The 20,736-nt window shown below is 46.2% G+C and overlaps 1 protein-coding gene across 26 annotated transcripts in view; it reads right to left on the bottom strand.

The window, feature by feature from the left end:
- The window catches only part of DST (dystonin), a 744,334-nt gene that overhangs the window by 165,591 nt on the left and 558,007 nt on the right, over positions 1–20,736 (bottom strand). For all 26 annotated transcript variants that reach the window (XM_073675444.1, XM_073675441.1, XM_073675455.1 and 23 more), the window contains one exon: positions 2,530–2,729. In XM_073675444.1, the coding sequence (XP_073531545.1) occupies positions 2,530–2,729 (200 nt within the window). The remainder of the gene's footprint in view (positions 1–2,529; positions 2,730–20,736) is intronic.

Below are 20,736 nucleotides of genomic sequence, written 5' to 3' on the forward strand. Positions count from 1 at the left end.
ACAGCCATCTCACAGTATGATGGCCCCTACTCAGTATGATACCCCCACAGCCACCACTCAGTATGATACCCCCACAGCCATCACTCAGCATGATGGCCCCCAAAGCAATCACTCAATATGATGGCCCCCACTGCGTATGATACCCCCACAGCCATCACGGAGTATGATGACCCCCACTGAGTGTGATACCCCCACAACCATCACTCAGTATGATGGCCCCCAGTCAGTATGATGGCCCCCACAGCAATCACTCAGTATGATGGCCTCCACTGAGTATGATACCCCCACCGCCATCACTCAGTATGATGGCCCCTACAGTAATCACTCAGTATGATGGCCCCCACTGAGTATGATACCCCCACAGCAATCACTCAGTATGATGGCCCCCACTTAGTATGATACCCTCACTGTGCTTTTTCTTAGACAGCATATATTAACCTGTGATGCCACATGTCACTTTCTCTTGTGGTAAATATGTGTTTTATTTGCATATTTTCCCCATAGACTTTAATGAGATGAGGAAAATCTGAAGATAAAAAATGCATATGCATTTTTAATGCGTTGCCACAGCGGAAAAAAATGCAAGTAACCTAATTTAGGTAATTGGTGCAGAAATGCTGCAGAAAATCAGCAAAACAAAAACGCACCAAATAAGCATCATGGGAACGTAGTCTAACAGTTCCATGCTGCTGTTCCCTGGTATATTTGCTGCTGGGAACACAAGGTGACAACTACTCTACTGTCATACAGTAGTACTTATCTAGGCAGATTGGGCATTCAGAACTGTTCTGATTTTGACTAGTGGATGTTATCCGGCTGTTCCAGGACATGCTACATATGTTGTTGCTAATGACATTTTTTTATTTTCAGCATCTCACTTTTTCTCCAACTTTGATCTTTTTTTAATCCTGGCTCACTCGTATATATAACGATCTATACAAAGTACTTTTTTTCCCTTCAACTGGTTAAAATCTATTTAGAATGGTGGACAGACTTTTTCTTTTAACAAAAAGTCCATTTTTCATCAGGATCTGAATCCAATTGACATCCATATTGGGACTGTGTGTCCATTTTCACCATCTGTGTGGGAGAAGGTTTACACAAACAAAGAAAAAATCCAAGAGTCTCCTACTCAATAACTGGTGAAGAATAGACAGCACTAGAATGGTACACAGTTTAATATATGACTAGAATCAAAAATTTGCGTGTCCAAACACGTTAGTTGCACAACTGGCTATAATGGATACGTGCTCTACCTGTGAACATCTAAATAATTAAAAATAAAAAAATCTATATATTGCAATAAATGACCAAGAAATTCTCACCGCGCAGGTGGGGATAAATGGCCACGATCTTCTTTACATGACTGAAGTCCATAAGGGCTGTTAGGCCTAAGCTACTACAGTAAATGAAACTGTGAAATTTACACAGGAGTGTAGAGATCCAGCCATGTCACATACCTCCTACTGTTCACTGAAATAGCCTGAATGGTGCCGGATTTGTAATATAGTATTATTAGTAAGGAAGACTAGAGAACTTTCTAATAAAGAATTCAAGTTTTCCTTAAAGAGGACTTTTCACTGGATTTTTTAATTGAAACTGAGTATCTCTTTCAATTGTTGCTCCTCTATTGATTCTGGAACTGTTTTTCTTATTTTTCTGGGTCCCTCTTATCCAAAGTTATGCCCTTAGGTAATAAAGGTGCAAGTTTTCCTTCAACTAACTGGGCATGTACCACAAAACCTCTCTGGGGGCACAGCCTTGTTTTGATTGGCCAGCGTCATAGAGAGAGAAAAAGCAAGAGCCCACAGAGAAGTTCTGGGGTATATGCTTAGTTCTTTGAGTGGAAAATTTGCACATGGAGGTATAACTTGGTGTAATATAGTTTTAGTTTCTTCTAAACTATATTACACAATTATATCAGGGTACTGTAGCATCTCGTTACATTTACAATTCTATAGCAGTGCCCACCTTCTTGCAATGGAGGTATAACTTGGGGCGCAAAAGAGAAAAACTCTTTCAGAAGCAATGGACTAGCACCGATTCAAAGAGGTGCTCAGTTTAAATTAAAAAAAATCCAGTATAAGGTCCTCTTTAACCTTGTGCGTGAGCTGGTTTCTGGGATAGGAAGATAAGGACATATGGGGTACATAAGGGGTAGTCATTCAAGAGTCACGTAATGTCTTTATATTACAGAAGTCAAATATGAGACCTGTTTCTAGTTCAGGCAAAATCATGACACTACTGAAGAATATTAGGAAAGTCATGCACAATGTCAAGTGCCTCCTCTATCTCAACAAATCCGCTGCTGAGCCCAGAACTACAACGGGCTCAGTATGGTCAGAAAGTTCAAAACTCCCTCATCATCAAAGGGATGACTGTGGTTCAGCCTGACAGTAGAGAGAACCTGTACGTCTGCCTGCACCACCAAGTGACAAAAAGCATATGTGCATACTTCTTGCCAAAGAGTAAAAGTGTAAAGATGGAACTTAAAGCAAATGATCAGATAAAAGTAAGTGCTGGGATTACCTGGACCTGCTGCTTTTGTGTTTTCAGCATATTAGGGTCTATTGAGAGTGGTCCAAGCACACTGGCCATGAGTTCTTTCTCTACGAGCCATTGTTTTAACTGAGCCTCCGCATTTTGGAACAGGGTCAGGTCATTCGAAGACTCTTCCAATGTTTGCTGCCTTTCAGCTGTCATCTGGGTGATGTCTTTCCAAAAAGACTCTACAGCGGACACAACAGAAAAGAAACAGACATTATTATAGAAAATCTTCATTTAATCACTTGTAATTCATTTCAACCTATAGTTGCGAGCAGAGAGTTGTCTCTAGTGACAGCAGATTAAGTATTTGCATCTTAAATTTAATGCAACAATGGGTGATAACCTCTAGAGTAGAGGTCAGCAAACTGTGAATGTCAGATGTTTTGAGACTACAACTCCCAGCATGCCCAGCTAGCCATTGGCTGTCCGGGCATGCTGGGAGTCATAGATTCACAGGCGGGAGAGCCAAAGGCTGGAGTCTGAAAATTATTACTAAAATAATAAAAACAAATACCCCCCTGTAGAACAAGTGTGTAAAAATACAGAGCAACTGAAGGAATGTGCAAATAGCCTCTCGAAATGCCACAAAAAAGCACTCAGTAAATAGCAGAGGTATGCTGATTCCAGACCATTTCCCATTTTTTGCCTTGTGTCGTTTTTCCATTTCTGCTGACTTGCATTTAATCCCTTTGCACTTGGCGTTTTTGTTTTTTCTCCCCTTCTTCCACAAGCCCTAACTTTTTTATTATCCCGTCAACATAGCCATATGAAGGCTTGTTGTGGAACTAGTTGCAGTTTTAAAAGATGTGAAAAAAATCCGAGTGAATCAAAAAGTTGAAAAAAAAACCCTAATTTCAGCTTTTGTTTTTTTTTGTTTTATATATTTTTGCAATGCTCATTGTGCTGCAAAGTGACCTGACTAGAGATGAGAAAACACAAACTTAAAAGTTGGTGTCCGGTGCTAAACGCCAAACACGGACTTCTCCCGGAAGTCCAATGCAATGTTCAGAGTTCCGGGGGAAGAGTGAGAGAATATTTTCCAGATCAAAAGTTCGGCTCCCCATTGTTTACAATGGGGTTCAGGTTCTGGTTCAAGATAGGGTACAGTTCTGGTACCCAAACTGAACTTTGCAATAAAGTTCAGGTCCGGTATCAGAACCAGAAATTCAACAGGTCCGCTCATCCCTAGACCTGACTCTCCAAGTCTGCATGATGATAGCAATACCAAGAAAGGTTGTTTTTTTTTAAAAAAATTCTGATCTTTGTAAAAAAAAAAAAAATGGCTTCTGTTTTTTTTTTAGAAAACTGTAACTATTTCCATTTTTCTGTTGATAGAGTTTAGTGAGGGCTCTTTTTATGAGTGGTGAGCTCACATTTTTATTAACACCATTTTGAGGTATATATAATATTTTTATTGCTTTGTATTGCATTTTTGGAAAGAGGTATGGAGATATAAGAACATCAATTATTGGGTATTGATTTTTTTTTTACTTTACACAGCTTACTTAATGTTATATTTTGACAGATCAAATTTTTACAGACTAGATAAGTTTTTTTTTTTTTTTTAAATGTCTTTATTTTTGAACTGGGAAAAGGAAGGGGATCTAAACATTTATGGTTTTTAGAATTTATGGTAAAAGTTTTTTTTATTAAAGAAGCACTCTTATATTTTTTTTTTCGTTAAACCTATGTATATGTGAATGTAATGCAGTCTTTCTCCGCTTCTCTGTGACGTAACCGCTCTGCAGACTCTTCCAGGTCAAGCTGCGCTCTCCGTGATCAGTTAGTGACTTTTACAATGTAAGCCTAGGGAGGCACCACAGACTTAGGGCTCTTTCACACGTCAGTATCTCAATTTCCACATGTACTGGAGACACTGACACACGCAGACCCATTCAAATATATGGGTCTGCGCACATATCAGTGTGTTTGCACAGACTATGTGTCCATGTGCTCCACACGCTGACATGTCCGGGGACATCTCCGGACAGGTGACTATAAGGATTTTATTATTTTATTCTTATTTTTACACAGGGACACCGCGGGAGTAGACATTACTACTCCCAACATTGTCTCTTGCTCATGCTGATTACAGCGTGAGCAAGGAACAATGATGAGGGCAGCGTTAAGCACCCGGCGCTTGAGAACAGTGCTAACTGTACACCGATTCCCAGGCGACGGTACGTGTGATCCTGATGCGGCATATGGTTGCCACACATGTGACACACGCGGATACACGGGACACGGATATAATAATAATAATCTTTATTTATATAGCGCCAACATATTCCGCAGTGCTTTACAATTCAGAGGTTCATATTCAACAGTCATATAAAATATCTCCTGTACCGTTTTTTTCGGTACCGGAAATATAAGGACATGTGAAACCACCCTTGCATTGTAAAAGAGACATCTGGCTCTCACATAGAGCATAATGAGCCGGCTAGTCAAAATTTCGGTGACGTCACTTAGAAGCGAAGCAGAGAAGAACGGCGCTGGACACCGGAGAGAGCAGCGGTAGGTGAGTATATTAATACACTCACACTACATTACATGCACATATATACACTTTTAATTAAAAAAATAAACATGGGAGTGCTTCTTTAATTTTTACTTTACTTTTAGTCCTTCATAGGGACTAAAATCTGTGATCTACAAATATTGCAGTATATAGTAAAATTACTGATCTCATATGAAGCCCAACAATGGTCTGGACTTCATAGAACCAATAATATAGCAGTAACATGGCCTCTGGGTGCCATTGTAACCCACTGGCATCCCAAGATCTATTATGTGCACATGCTTAGGAGTCCTCTCTATTATGTGCACATGCTTAGGAGTAGTGTTGAGCATTCCGATACTGAAATATCGGGTATCGGCCGATATTCGCGGTATCGGAATTCCGATACTTAATTCCGATACTATTGCAATATCGTATACCGGAATCGGAAGTTCCCATAATGCAATGAGACATTTTCATTTTATTCAGCCAATGAGGATCCTAAGAAGTGTGGGCACATCCTGTTAGGCATGTAGGCATCTTAACTAATGGCATGGCTGTGATTGGCTGCTGAAATGATGTCATGATGCACTATAAAAGCCACCGCCGCCATTTTGAGCTCACTCTGCTGTGAATTCAGTTAGGGATAGGACGCTGTTGTTCTGAGGGACAGTTTTAGCTACCTATTTGCTCTATACTGCTTTACCCAAGCTACTTTCTAAATCACTGTGCCTTGCAGTGCTAGTGCACAGTTCCCTGTGCTGTTCACCGCTATCTGCAAGGTCTGTGTGTGTGAGTGCAGCTCACCCTGTAGTGTGTGCTTCAGCCAAGTCTGGTTGTAGTGCACTCAGTGTGTGTCACTGCCTCATACATTGTCCTTTTTTGCCAATTCATAATTTTTCCTGATATCTCCTATTAGTGTGGTGGTTCCATCTGTATTCAGCTAAATTGGTTCCAAACACACTATATAGGAGTAGATAGAGAAATTTTTTTCCGTCTTGCAGCACTAGTGCACAGTGCTCTGCATCTGTACTGTTCACCGCTGTCTGCAAGGTCTGGTGTGTGAGTGCAGCTCACCCTGTAGTGTGTGCTTCAACCCCGTCTGGTTGTAGTGCACTCAGTGTGTGTCACTGCCTCATACATTGTCCTTTATTGCCAATTCATAATTTTTCCTGATATCTCCTATTAGTGTGGTGGTTCCATCTGTATTCAGCTAAATTGGTTCCAAACACACTATATAGGAGTAGATAGAGAAATTTTTTTCCGTCTTGCAGCACTAGTGCACAGTGCTCTGCATCTGTACTGTTCACCGCTGTCTGCAAGGTCTGGTGTGTGAGTGCAGCTCACCCTGTAGTGTGTGCTTCAACCCCGTCTGGTTGTAGTGCACTCAGTGTGTGTCACTGCCTCATACATTGTCCTTTATTGCCAATTCATAATTTTTCCTGATATCTCCTATTAGTGTGGTGGTTCCATCTGTATTCAGCTAAATTGGTTCCAAACACACTATATAGGAGTAGATAGAGAATTTTTTTTCCGTCTTGCAGCACTAGTGCACAGTGCTCTGCATCTGTACTGTTCACCGCTGTCTGCAAGGTCTGGTGTGTGAGTGCAGCTCACCCTGTAGTGTGTGCTTCAACCCCGTCTGGTTGTAGTGCACTCAGTGTGTGTCACTGCCTCATACATTGTCCTTTATTGCCAATTCATAATTTTTCCTGATATCTCCTATTAGTGTGGTGGTTCCATCCATATTCAGCTAAATTGATTCCAAACACACTATATAGGAGTAGATAGAGGAGCCTTTCTGCAGCATTGGGCCCTGCAGCCCCAGCCAGATTAGTATTAGCCTATTTTTTGCAGCCTCATCTATTGCATTGTAGGTTACCTTCCTACATTGTAATAGCTACAAAAAGTTTGTGATACTATCGTTATTACATCTTTAGGCACATCCAGTGTCTTTTTGTGACAAAAAAAACCTAAATAAAGTTCACCAAACACTCCACTTTACAGTTGTGTAGGCCACATTAGCTCATATTAAAGTCTAGTCCACACTTTATAAAATTAGTGTTTCTTATACCTGTTAGCAGCTGTTCAGGAATAAGCACACTAAGCCCTTAGTACTTTTCTGCCTATCTTTATCAGTCTACCAAGATGAAGAAGGCAGGGAGTAAGGCATGTGGTCGTGGTCGTGGGCGTGGGCGTGGAGTTTCTGCAGGGAGAGGACGTGAGGATTCTGTGCCTGCAGGGAGAGGACGTGGGGATTCTGTGCCTGCTGCGGGCACCAGTGACTCAGCATCCCCCAGTTTTACCAGGGAACAGTCCTTTATGCGCAGCTTTGTAGGAGCTAGCCGTACCCCACTGCTGCGCGAGGACCAAATTGAAGCCGTTGTCGGATGGATGGCAGCTAACGCATCGACTTCAATTAGTTCCAGATCCTCTCAGGTCCTGAGCACTGAAGAGCACCCATCTGTCTCTTCACCACCTGCCAAATTGCCCAGGCAGTCAGAGAGCCCTGGACAGGAGCCATCTCTACTTCCGTTCTCTGAATCTCTTGGCTTGGAAAGAGGGGGCCAGCCAAGCAGAATTCGAGAATTTGAAGAAGAGGTAGTATGCAGTGATGCGCAACCGTTTTGTCTCTCTGAATCTGAAGAGGCGGGTGGGCCAGTGCCTATGGTCAGCAGCACACCTCAGTACGCATCTGATGATGAGACTCAGGTGCCACTTTCTGGTGCGTACTGTGCTGTCGAGACTACCCAGGAGAAGCAGTTGTTTGAAGAGGGTGGTGTAGATGATGAGGTCCTTGACCCATCATGGCGTGAGGGACAGGAAGGTGGTGGGAGCAGCTCTGAGGAAGAGATTCCCCGAACGGCCCAAAAAGGAGGGAGAGGGAGGGGGCAGACTTGGTTGCCTGTAGCCTCCACTTCGGCACCCATTAGGAGCATGGCTCTTCCAAAATCCAAAGCGGGCGCTCCCAAGACTTGCAGTGCCTGGTCCTTTTTTGACACAGTTGCAGATGACATTTGCTTTGTCAAATGCAAGCTGTGTAATCAGAAGGTGAAAAGAGGGAAAAGTGTCAGCAACCTCAATACCACAAATATGTGGAAACATGTGCGGACCAAGCACGTGGTGGAGTTACACAAACACACTGAAGACCTAGGCCAACCTACAGCGCCACCTACCACCTCTTCAGCTCGTGTTGTAGCCTCTTCCTCCAGCTCACACACAGCTGGTTCGGCTTCCTCACAGGATCGCCATGGAAGAATCTCTGGCACTGTTGTACAGAGACACAGTGTAATTCCACCCACAGCACCACTTTCCCAGTCATCCTCACACTCCCAGGCCAGTCTACAGCCATCGTTAGCACAGGCATGGGAGAAAAGGCGCCCATACTCGGCAAACCACCCCCGAGCACAGGCTCTGAATGCTGGCATTGCTAAACTACTGGCCCTTGAAATGCTATCATTCAGGCTGGTGGAGACTGACACATTCCGTAACTTTATGGCATTGGCAGTCCCACAATACAACGTGCCCAGCCGCTTTTATTTCAGCAGGCAAGCCGTCCCTGCCCTGCAACATCATGTGGAGGGAAAAATTAAACATGCGCTACAAAACGCCGTCAGTAGCAAGGTCCACCTGACCACTGATGCGTGGACCAGTAAGCATGGACAGGGACGATACCTTTCCCTCACTGCCCATTGGGTAAATGTTGTGGAGCCGGGTACAGATCTTGAGAGTGGCGCTGTACGTGTTCTGCCAACTCCAAGGATTGCAGGAATCCAGTCTGTACACATTGACTCCTCCTCATACTCCAGTTCCTCTGAATCAGCGCTGCAGGAGCCGTCACGGTCTACCTCCACATCGACCCGTGAACGGTTACCTGTTATGATGACCGATATGAGCACAGCCGTGGCCAAACGTCAACAGGCCGTATTAAAATTAATTTCTTTGGGGAATCGAAGCCACACAGCGCAGGAGCTCTGGAATGCCATCAAGCAGCAGAGTGACGTGTGGTTTGTGCCAGCGAATCTCCAGCCAGGCATGGTAGTGTGTGACAATGGCCGAAATCTGGTGGCAGCTCTGGGCCTAGGCAACCTCACTCACATCCCATGTCTGGCACATGTGCTCAACTTGGTCGTGCAGAGTTTTTTGAGGGACTATCCGGATCTTGATGCACTGCTTCACAAGGTCCGCATAGAGTGCGCTCACTTGCGGCGTTCCAGCAATGCAAGATCACGCATTGCAGCTCTGCAGCGCCGATTATGTCTTCCGGAACATCGCATCATATGTGACCTACCCACCAGGTGGAATTCAACGTTACATATGTTGGAGAGGTTGTGTGAGCAGCAGGCAGCAGTAATGGAGTACCAGCTGCAGCAGGCGCAAACAAGTCGCAGTGCGCGCCGTTCACACTTCACCACCACTGAGTGGGCCTCTATGAAGGACATTTGCCACGTTTTGCGTGCCTTCGATTATTCCACGCGGATGGCGAGTGCAGATGATGCACTAGTCAGCATGACTATCCCCCTTATCTGCCTGCTTGAAAAAACACTGCAAGCACTAAGGGACGAGGTTTTGGAAGAGGTGGAGGATGAGGAGTCACAAATGCCATCTGCTTCTCTACAGTCTGCGCAACGTGGTTCCTCACAAAGGCCTAGGCAGGGGACACTTTGTGAGGAGGATGAGGAGGAGTCAATGGATGAGGAAGACATCTGTCCAGAGGAGGGAGGTACACAATGCTCTAGTAGTCAGTATCTAGAGCGAGGGTGGGGTGATGCAGAGCAGGCAGAGATCACGCCTCAAGCAGGGGACAGCGTTTCTTGGCCAGTTGGCAGTCTGCAGCACATGGTTGATTTCATGCTGCAGTGCCTCAGAAACGACCGCCGCATCGCCCACATTCTCAACACGGCTGATTATTGGGTGTCCACCCTCCTAGATTCTCGCTACCGGGACAACTTACAAAGCCTCATAACACCATTGAACCGGGAGCGTAAAATGCGGGAGTACCAAGACGCACTGGTGCATTCCATCATGTTCTCCATTCCAACCGAGAGCAGTGCTGCTAGTGCTTTACAAAGCAGGTCAGTGCGTCGAGGCAGTGGAGGAAGCTCTGCACAAAGAGGGAGCAGAAGCAGCGCCTCAGCACAAGGCAAGACCAGTATGGCCGAAATGTGGCAAAGTTTTGTGTCCCCGCCGCCACAAATGTCTACACCATCACAGACAGCTCCAGTCAGCAGGAGGCAACGTTTCCGTCAGATGGTGACAGACTACATGTCTTGCCCTCTTAGTGTACTCCCAGACGGCTCTTCTCCCTTCAAGTTTTGGGTCTGTAAGCTGGATACATGGCCAGAGCTTAGTCAGTATGCACTGGAGGTGCTAGCTTGCCCTGCTGCTAGTGTATTATCGGAACGCGTCTTTAGTGCCGCAGGTGGTGTACTAACAGACCGTCGCATGCGACTATCCTCCGATAACGTTGACCGGCTTACTTTTCTCAAAATGAACAAGGCCTGGATCTCTCATGAATTTGCCAGTCCTCTTCCAGAATAAATAATTGGTTGGCAACAGTATCCAGGTCTCCTGTTCTGTTCATGTTTCTACCACCTGAACTGTAATCCCTGAGCTCCAACACCGCCAGTTGGCGCTCGGAAGTGCCGTCTGCACAGTCAACACTTGCTGCCGTGTTATTGGGGTTCAGTAACGTCAGCTGTTCTCCTGCTGTGCGGACGGCAATTTCTCCTGATTTGTCCACATCCACTGTACTACACATTTTAAAGTTGCTCCAATTACTCCTCTGGCTCCTCTGTTTTCATTCTTATCCCTGGGCTCCAGCACCGCCAGTTGGCGCTCGGAAGTGCTGTCTGCACAGTCAACACTTGCTACCATGTTATTGGGGTTCAGTAACGTCAGCTGTTCCCCTGCTGTGCGGACGGCAATTTCTCCTGCTCTGTCCACATTCTCACTACTACAGATTTTAAAGTTGCTCCAATTACACCTCTGGCTCCTCTGTTTTCATTCTTATCCCTGGGCTCCAGCACCGCCAGTTGGCGCTCGGAAGTGCCGTCTGCACAGTCAACACTTGCTGCGGTGTTATTGGGGTTCGGTAACGTCAGCTGTTCCCCTGCTGTGTTCACGGCAATTTCTCCTGCTCTGTCCATATTCACTGTGCTACTTATTTAAAACTTGCTCCAATTACACCTCTGGCTCCTCCGTTTTTAGTATTTACCCTGGGCTCCAACACCGCCAGTTGGCGCTCGGAAGTGCTGTCTGCACAGTCAACACTTGCTGCCGTGTTATTGGGGTTCAGTAACGTCAGCTGTTCTCCTGCTGTGCGGACGGCAATTTCTCCTGCTTTGTCCACATCCACTGTACTACACATTTTAAAGTTGCTCGAATTACACCTCTGGCTCCTCTGTTTTCATTCTTATCCCTGGGCTCCAGCACCGCCAGTTGGCGCTCGGAAGTGCCGTCTGCACAGTCAACACTTGCTGCCGTGTTATTGGGGTTCAGTAACGTCAGCTGTTCTCCTGCTGTGCGGACGGCAATTTCTCCTGCTTTGTCCACATCCACTGTACTACACATTTTAAAGTTGCTCGAATTACACCTCTGGCTCCTCTGTTTTCATTCTTATCCCTGGGCTCCAGCACCGCCAGTTGGCGCTCGGAAGTGCCGTCTGCACAGTCAACACTTGCTACCATGTTATTGGGGTTCAGTAACGTCAGCTGTTCCCCTGCTGTGTTCACGGCAATTTCTCCTGCTCTGTCCATATTCACTGTGCTACTTATTTAAAACTTGCTCCAATTACACCTCTGGCTCCTCCGTTTTTAGTATTTACCCTGGGCTCCAACACCGCCAGTTGGCGCTCGGAAGTGCTGTCTGCACAGTCAACACTTGCTGCCGTGTTATTGGGGTTCAGTAACGTCAGCTGTTCCCCTGCTGTGCGGACGGCAATTTCTCCTGCTCTGTCCACATTCTCACTACTACAGATTTTAAAGTTGCTCCAATTACACCTCTGGCTCCTCTGTTTTCATTCTTATCCCTGGGCTCCAGCACCGCCAGTTGGCGCTCGGAAGTGCTGTCTGCACAGTCAACACTTGCTACCATGTTATTGGGGTTCAGTAACGTCAGCTGTTCCCCTGCTGTGCGGACGGCAATTTCTCCTGCTCTGTCCACATTCTCACTACTACAGATTTTAAAGTTGCTCCAATTACACCTCTGGCTCCTCTGTTTTCATTCTTATCCCTGGGCTCCAGCACCGCCAGTTGGCGCTCGGAAGTGCCGTCTGCACAGTCAACACTTGCTGCGGTGTTATTGGGGTTCGGTAACGTCAGCTGTTCCCCTGCTGTGTTCACGGCAATTTCTCCTGCTCTGTCCATATTCACTGTGCTACTTATTTAAAACTTGCTCCAATTACACCTCTGGCTCCTCCGTTTTTAGTATTTACCCTGGGCTCCAACACCGCCAGTTGGCGCTCGGAAGTGCTGTCTGCACAGTCAACACTTGCTGCCGTGTTATTGGGGTTCAGTAACGTCAGCTGTTCTCCTGCTGTGCGGACGGCAATTTCTCCTGCTTTGTCCACATCCACTGTACTACACATTTTAAAGTTGCTCGAATTACACCTCTGGCTCCTCTGTTTTCATTCTTATCCCTGGGCTCCAGCACCGCCAGTTGGCGCTCGGAAGTGCCGTCTGCACAGTCAACACTTGCTGCGGTGTTATTGGGGTTCGGTAACGTCAGCTGTTCCCCTGCTGTGTTCACGGCAATTTCTCCTGCTCTGTCCATATTCACTGTGCTACTTATTTAAAACTTGCTCCAATTACACCTCTGGCTCCTCCGTTTTTAGTATTTACCCTGGGCTCCAACACCGCCAGTTGGCGCTCGGAAGTGCTGTCTGCACAGTCAACACTTGCTGCCGTGTTATTGGGGTTCAGTAACGTCAGCTGTTCTCCTGCTGTGCGGACGGCAATTTCTCCTGCTTTGTCCACATCCACTGTACTACACATTTTAAAGTTGCTCGAATTACACCTCTGGCTCCTCTGTTTTCATTCTTATCCCTGGGCTCCAGCACCGCCAGTTGGCGCTCGGAAGTGCCGTCTGCACAGTCAACACTTGCTGCGGTGTTATTGGGGTTCGGTAACGTCAGCTGTTCCCCTGCTGTGTTCACGGCAATTTCTCCTGCTCTGTCCATATTCACTGTGCTACTTATTTAAAACTTGCTCCAATTACACCTCTGGCTCCTCCGTTTTTAGTATTTACCCTGGGCTCCAATACCGCTAGTTGCTGCTCAGAAGTGCCGTCTGCACAGTCAACGCTTGCTCCAGTGTTATTGGGATTCAGTAACGTCAGCTGATCCCCAGCTGTGTGTCCGGCAAATTCTCCTGCTTTGTCCACATCCACTGTAGTACGGATTTAAAACCTCCTCCAAATACACCTCTGGCTCTTCTGTTTTTAGTATTTACCCTGGGCTCCAGCACCGCCAGCTGGTTCTCGGCAGTTCCATTGGCTCTTGTACCTTCTGCTACCCATCCGGGTTCCAGTACCGTCAGCTGGTTCTCGGCAGTGTCTTTGGCACGGGTACTCCCTCCTGCCCAGCCTGGTTCCAGCACGCCAGCTGTTTCCGGGTAGTGTCAACGTCACTTTGCCTCCAATGCGTTGTCCTGTCGTGTTGCGGTCGGGTTAGCCGACTCTATGGTGCCTGCAGTTTAGGTGACTCCTATGTGGGCTGCGGGATCTGGCAATGAAGGCTGGTTCCATAGTGCCAATAGGACAAGCACCCTCTGTAGGACTGTGGGTTTTGGTAACTGCGGCCGGCTCGCGGCCTTGAACTTTTTTTTTACATGGGTACCTGGTTCTCGGCAGTGCCTTTGGATTAGGTGCCTCCTTCTCGGTATCCAAGTTCCACCAACGTCTGCTGGTCCTTGGTAGTGCTTTCTGGCACAGGTACCTCCTGCTTAGTAACCGAGTTCCAGTAACATCAGCTGGTCCTCGGTAGTTCCATTGGCTCTTGTACCTTCTGCTACCCATCCGGGTTCCAGTACCGTCAGCTGGTCCTCGGTAGTTCCATTTGCTCTTGTATCTTCTGCTACCCATCCGGGTTCCAGTACCGTCAGCTGGTTCTCGGCAGTGTCTTTGGCACGGGTACTCCCTCCTGCCCAGCCTGGTTCCAGCACGCCAGCTGTTTCCGGGTAGTGTCAACGTCACTTTGCCTCCAATGCGTTGTCCTGTCGTGTTGCGGTCGGGTTAGCCGACTCTATGGTGCCTGCAGTTTAGGTGACTCCTATGTGGGCTGCGGGATCTGGCAATGAAGGCTGGTTCCATAGTGCCAATAGGACAAGCACCCTCTGTAGGACTGTGGGTTTTGGTAACTGCGGCCGGCTCGCGGCCTTGAACTTTTTTTTTACATGGGTACCTTCTGCTACCCATCCGGGTTCCAGTACCGTCAGCTGGTTCTCGGCAGTGCCTTTGGATTAGGTGCCTCCTTCTCGGTATCCAAGTTCCACCAACGTCTGCTGGTCCTTGGTAGTGCTTTCTGGCACAGGTACCTCCTGCTTAGTAACCGAGTTCCAGTAACATCAGCTGGTCCTCGGTAGTTCCATTGGCTCTTGTACCTTCTGCTACCCATCCGGGTTCCAGTAACATCAGCTGGTCCTCGGTAGTTCCATTGGCTCTTGTACCTTCTGCTACCCATCCGGGTTCCAGTACCGTCAGCTGGTTCTCGGCAGTGCCTTTGGATTAGGTGCCTCCTTCTCGGTATCCAAGTTCCACCAACGTCTGCTGGTCCTTGGTAGTGCTTTCTGGCACAGGTACCTCCTGCTTAGTAACCGAGTTCCAGTAACATCAGCTGGTCCTCGGTAGTTCCATTGGCTCTTGTACCTTCTGCTATCCATCCGGGTTCCAGTACCGTCAGCTGGTCCTCGGTAGTTCCTCAGCTTTCTTGTACCTTCTGCTACATTTCCAAGTTCAAGCTTTTTGAAATGGTTCTTGGTAATCACTCTGGATCTCCCTGACGAGGACCCTGAAGACGAGGACCCTGAAGACCAACCCTAAGAAGACGAGGACCCCGAAGACAATGACCCTGAAGACGAGGACCCTGAAGACCACCCCGAAGAAGACGAGGACCCTGAAGACCACCCCGAAGAAGACGAGGACCCTGAAGACCACCCCGAAGAAGACGAGGACCCCGAAGACGAGGACCCAGAAGACCAACCCGAAGAAGACGAGGACCCCGAAGACGAGGACCCCCGAAGACGACGACCCTGAAGACCACCCCGAAGAAGACCAAGAAGATGACCCTGAAGAAGTTGACCAAGAAGACAAAGAAGAGAAGACAAGCACCAAGATACAGAAAAACAAGAGACAGAAAACCAAGAAGCAGAAATACAAGAAGCTGCAGAACAAAAAGCGGAAGAACATTAAGCATAAGACTAAAAATCAGAGCAAAAGATAATATCTAAATTATAAGCAGAAGATGACTAAGCAGTGTATGGGGGTGAGTCCGTTCCTCCTCGTGGTGCCCCTGGAAAAGACCTGCTGCTGCAGGCCAAACTGAACGCGGACAAATCCTGTTGTAAATCTTTTGTGACGGGCAGAACGAAAGGTGTAATGTCCAACCTTTTATAGATAACAACTACAGGAATGCCTGTCACAAATAAGAATATGATGAAGAAGAAGAATATGAAGAAGATGAAGAAGTAGAATATGAAGAATGTAAAAAAAAGAATAATACGAAGAAGGTGAAGAAGAAGAAGGTGAAGAAGAAGTGGATGAAAAAGATGCTGAGGATGATGAAGGAGAAAGTGTGGGAGAAGTAAAAAAGAAGGTGAAGAGCATGGAAGTAGTGAAACATAAATATCTGACAAAATATAAAAATACTTAACATAGTTAATATTTCCGTAACTCAGAACATAATAAAAAAATATTAATTCCTGCTATTCCATTTGACTGGGCTAAACCTCTATGCCTTTATTGTCTCCCCCACCTCCCCCAATACATTCTACATTATTCTTAGTTGTTTTCCTTCATGTAGAAATAACCTACAAGGAAAGAAAGGGTTTATTTTAATTCCGATATTTATGTCCCATTGACTTGCATTGGTTTCCGGTATCGGAATCGGCGATATCCGATACTTTTTCGGTATCGGTCCGATCCAATCCGATCCGATATTTCCCGATATCGGAAGGTATCGCTCAACACTACTTAGGAGTCCTCTCTATTATGAGCTCATGCTTAGGAGTCCTCTCTATTATGAGCTCATGCTTAGGAGTCCTCTCTATTATGAGCACATGCTTAGGAGTCCTCTCTATTATGAGCTCATGCTTAGGAGTCCTCTCTATTATGAGCTCATGCTTAGGAGTCCTCTCTATTATGAGCTCATGCTTACGAGTCCTCTCTATTATGTGCACAAGCTTAAGAGTCTTCTCTATTACTTAGGAGTTCTCTCTATTAGGTGTTCATGCTTAGGAGTCCTCTCTATTTTGTGCTCAGGCTTAGGAGTCCTCTCTATTATGTGCACATGCTTAGGAGTCCTCTCTATTATGAGCTCATGCTTAGGAGTCCTCTCTATTATGAGCTCATGCTTAGGAGTCCTCTCTATTATGTGCACATGCTTAGGAGTCCTCTATATTATGAGCTCATGCTTAGGAGTCCTCTCTATTATGAGCTCATGCTTAGGAGTCCTCTCTATTATGAGCTCATGCTTAGGAGTCCTCTCTATTATGTGCACATGCTTAAGAGTCCTCTCTATTACTTAGGAGTCCTCTCTATTAGGTGTTCATGCTTAGGAGTCCTCTCTATTATGTGCTCAGGCTTAGGAGTCCTCTCTATTATGTGCACATGCTTAGGAGTCCTCTCTATTATGAGCTCATGCTTAGGAGTCCTCTCTATTATGAGCTCATGCTTAGGAGTCCTCTCTATTATGAGCTCATGCTTAGGAGTCCTCTCTATTATGTGCTCAGGCTTAGGAGTCCTCTCTATTATGAGCTCATGCTTAGGAGTCCTCTCTATTATGTGCACATGCTTAGGAGTCCTCTATATTATGAGCTCATGCTTAGGAGTCCTCTCTATTATGTGCACATGCTTAGGAGCCCTCTGTATTATGAGCTCATGCTTAGGAGTCCTCTCTATCATGTGCACATGCTTAGGAGTCCTCTCTATTATGTGCACATGCTTAGGAGTCCTCTCTATTATGTGTTCATGCTTAGGAGTCCTCTCTATTATGAGCTCATGCTTAGGAGTCCTCTCTATTATGAGCTCATGCTTAGGAGTCCTCTTTATTATGTGCACATGCTTAGGAGTCCTCTCTATTACTTAGGAGTCCTCTCTATTATGAGCTCATGCTTAGGAGTCCTCTCTATTATGAGCTCATGCTTAGGAGTCCTCTTTATTATGTGCACATGCTTAGGAGTCCTCTCTATTACTTAGGAGTCCTCTCTATTATGTGCTCAGGCTTAGGAGTCCTCTCTATTATGCGCACGTTTTTATGCATTTTGCAGAGGGATCCAGCAAGACTGGCACCAAACCAGCAAAGGCGCAGCCACAGATGCACTTGGCACAAGCTGCTCAGCTAGGCGAGCCCTTGAGGGCCTGGAATACTGTTCACCCAGCTCCCAGTAAATGGAAGGGGGACTTTGGCAGACCCCTTCCCAGGCCCACTGTCGCTGGACAGCTGGCATCTGGTGATGCGGTTGGTGCCTAGTCAAGAACCTGGTGAGTACCTCTGCAAGAACCCCAGGAAATGAAACTAGAAAAGACAATGAGAAAACCCCAGAAAAAATAGCAACACTAATGCTAGCACCACTCACCACCCAGCACATAGGAACTGCAATAAACAGCAAAAGAAGCAGGATTAAATAGCACGCCTAATGTTCAGGTGTTAAATTCCTTCCAATCACCCCCAGAAAGCCACTCCCTGCTAGTTTGAACAGCAGAATGGACAACATTCCGCCACTGCATAGTGCCAGACACCACAGCATCCTGCGTTGCCTGGCAACCGGAGAAACCAGTGACAGACACGGCATCCAACGTCCTCACACAACTAACAACACCAGAACGCGATGCTCCATAAGATTGGGACAGTCTCCATGCACGGGTAGTAGCTCCACCTCTAGGGTCAGGACAATGGCGGCGCCTGCAACTGGAGTAGCATAGCACCGGACCCGCTCCATTCCCAGGTGGGAGCACAGAACCATGATTCCTAACACACATGCTTAGGAGTCCTCTCTATTATGTGCACATGCTTAGGAGTCCTCTCTATTATGGGCACATGCTTAGGAGTCCTCTCTATTATGGGCACATGCTTAGGAGTCCTCTCTATTATGTGTACATGCTTAGGAGTCCTCTCTATTATGTATACATGCTTAGGAGTCCTCTCTATTATGTGCACATGCTTAGGAGTCCTCTCTATTATGTGCACATGCTTAGGAGTCCTCTCTATTATGTGCACATGCTTAGGAGTCCTCTCTATTATGTGCACATGCTTAGGAGTCCTCTCTATTGTGGGCACATGCTTAGGAGTCCTCTCTATTATGGGCACATGCTTAGAAGTCCTCTCTATTATGGGCACATGCTTAGGAGTCCTCTCTATTATGAGCTCATGCTTAGGAGTCCTCTCTATTATGAGCTCATGCTTAGGAGCCCTCTCTATTATGAACTCATGCTTTGGAGTCCTCTCTATTATGTGCACATGCTTAGGAGTCCTCTCTATTGCGTGCACATGCTTAGGAGCCCTCTCTATTACGTGCACATGCTTAGGAGTCCTCTCTATTACGTGCACATGCTTAGGAGTCCTCTCTATTATGTGCACATGCTTAGGAGTCCTCTCTATTATGTGCACATTCTTAGGAGTCCTCTCTATTATGTGCACATGCTTAGGAGTCCTCTCTATTATGGGCACATGCTTAGGAGTCCTCTCTATTATGAGCTCATGCTTAGGAGTCCTCTCTATTATGAACTCATGCTTAGGAGTCCTCTCTATTATGTGCACATGCTTAGGAGTCCTCTCTATTATGAGCTCATGCTTAGGAGTCCTCTCTATTATGAGCTCATGCTTAGGAGTCCTCTCTATTATGAGCTCATGCTTAGGAGTCCTGTCTATTATGTGTTCATGCTTAGGAGTCCTCTCTATTATGAGCTCATGCTTAGGAGTCCTCTCTATTATGAGCTCATGCTTAGGAGTCCTCTCTATTATGAGCTCATGCTTAGGAGTCCTCTCTATTATGAGCTCATGCTTAGGAGTCCTCTCTATTATGGGCACATGCTTAGGAGTCCTCTCTATTATGAGCTCATGCTTAGGAGTCCTCTCTATTATGAGCTCATGCTTAGGAGTCCTCTCTATTATGAGCTCATGCTTAGGAGTCCTCTCTATTATGGGCACATGCTTAGGAGTCCTCTCTATTATGAGCTCATGCTTAGGAGTCCTCTCTATTATGAGCTCATGCTTAGGAGTCCTCTCTATTATGAGCTCATGCTTAGGAGTCCTCTCTATTATGTGCACATGCTTAGGAGTCCTCTCTATTATGAGCTCATGCTTAGGAGTCCTCTCTATTATGTGCACATGCTTAGAAGTCCTCTCTATTATGAGCTCATGCTTAGGAGTCCTCTCTATTATGTGCACATGCTTAGGAGTCCTCTCTATTATGTGCACATGCTTAGGAGTCCTCTCTATTATGTGCACATGCTTAGGAGTCCTCTCTATTATGAGCTCATGCTTAGGAGTCCTCTCTATTATGTGCACATGCTTAGGAGTCCTCTCTATTATGAGCTCATGCTTAGGAGTCCTCTCTATTATGAGCTCATGCTTAGGAGTCCTCTCTATTATGTGCACATGCTTAGGAGTCCTCTCTATTATGTGCACATGCTTAGGAGTCCTCTCTATTATGTGCACATGCTTAGGAGTCCTCTCTATTATGGGCACATGCTTAGGAGTCCTCTCTATTATGGACACATGCTTAGGAGTCCTCTCTATTATGGGCACATGCTTAGGAGTCCTCTCTATTATGGGCACATGCTTAGGAGTCCTCTCTATTATGGGCACATGCTTAGGAGTCCTCTCTATTATGGGCACATGCTTAGGAGTCCTCTCTATTATGGGCACATGCTTAGCAGTCCTCTCTATTATGGGCACATGCTTAGGAGTCCTCTCTATTATGGGCACATGCTTAGGAGTCCTCTCTATTATGGGCACATGCTTAGGAGTCCTCTCTATTATGGGCACATGCTTAGGAGTCCTCTCTATTATGGGCACATGCTTAGGAGTCCTCTCTATTATGGGCACATGCTTAGGAGTCCTCTCTATTATGGGCACATGCTTAGGAGTCCTCTCTATTATGGGCACATGCTTAGGAGTCCTCTCTATTATGGGCACATGCTTAGGAGTCCTCTTTATTATGTGCAGATGCTTAGGAGTCCTCTCTATTATGGGCACATGCTTAGGAGTCCTCTATATTATGGGCACATGCTTAGGAGTCCTCTCTATTATGAGCTCATGCTTAGGAGTCCTCTCTATTATGAGCTCATGCTTAGGAGTCCTCTCTATTATGAGCTCATGCTTAGGAGTCCTCTCTATTATGTGCACATGCTTAGGAGTCCTCTCTATTATGAGCTCATGCTTAGGAGTCCTCTCTATTATGAGCTCATGCTTAGGAGTCCTCTCTATTATGTGCACATGCTTAGGAGTCCTCTCTATTATGTGCACATGCTTA

This window comes from Phyllobates terribilis, unplaced genomic scaffold (assembly GCF_046119375.1).
Source record: "Phyllobates terribilis strain yellow unplaced genomic scaffold, ASM4611937v1 Scaffold_3__8_contigs__length_932513732, whole genome shotgun sequence".
NCBI classification, from domain to species: domain Eukaryota; kingdom Metazoa; phylum Chordata; class Amphibia; order Anura; family Dendrobatidae; genus Phyllobates; species Phyllobates terribilis.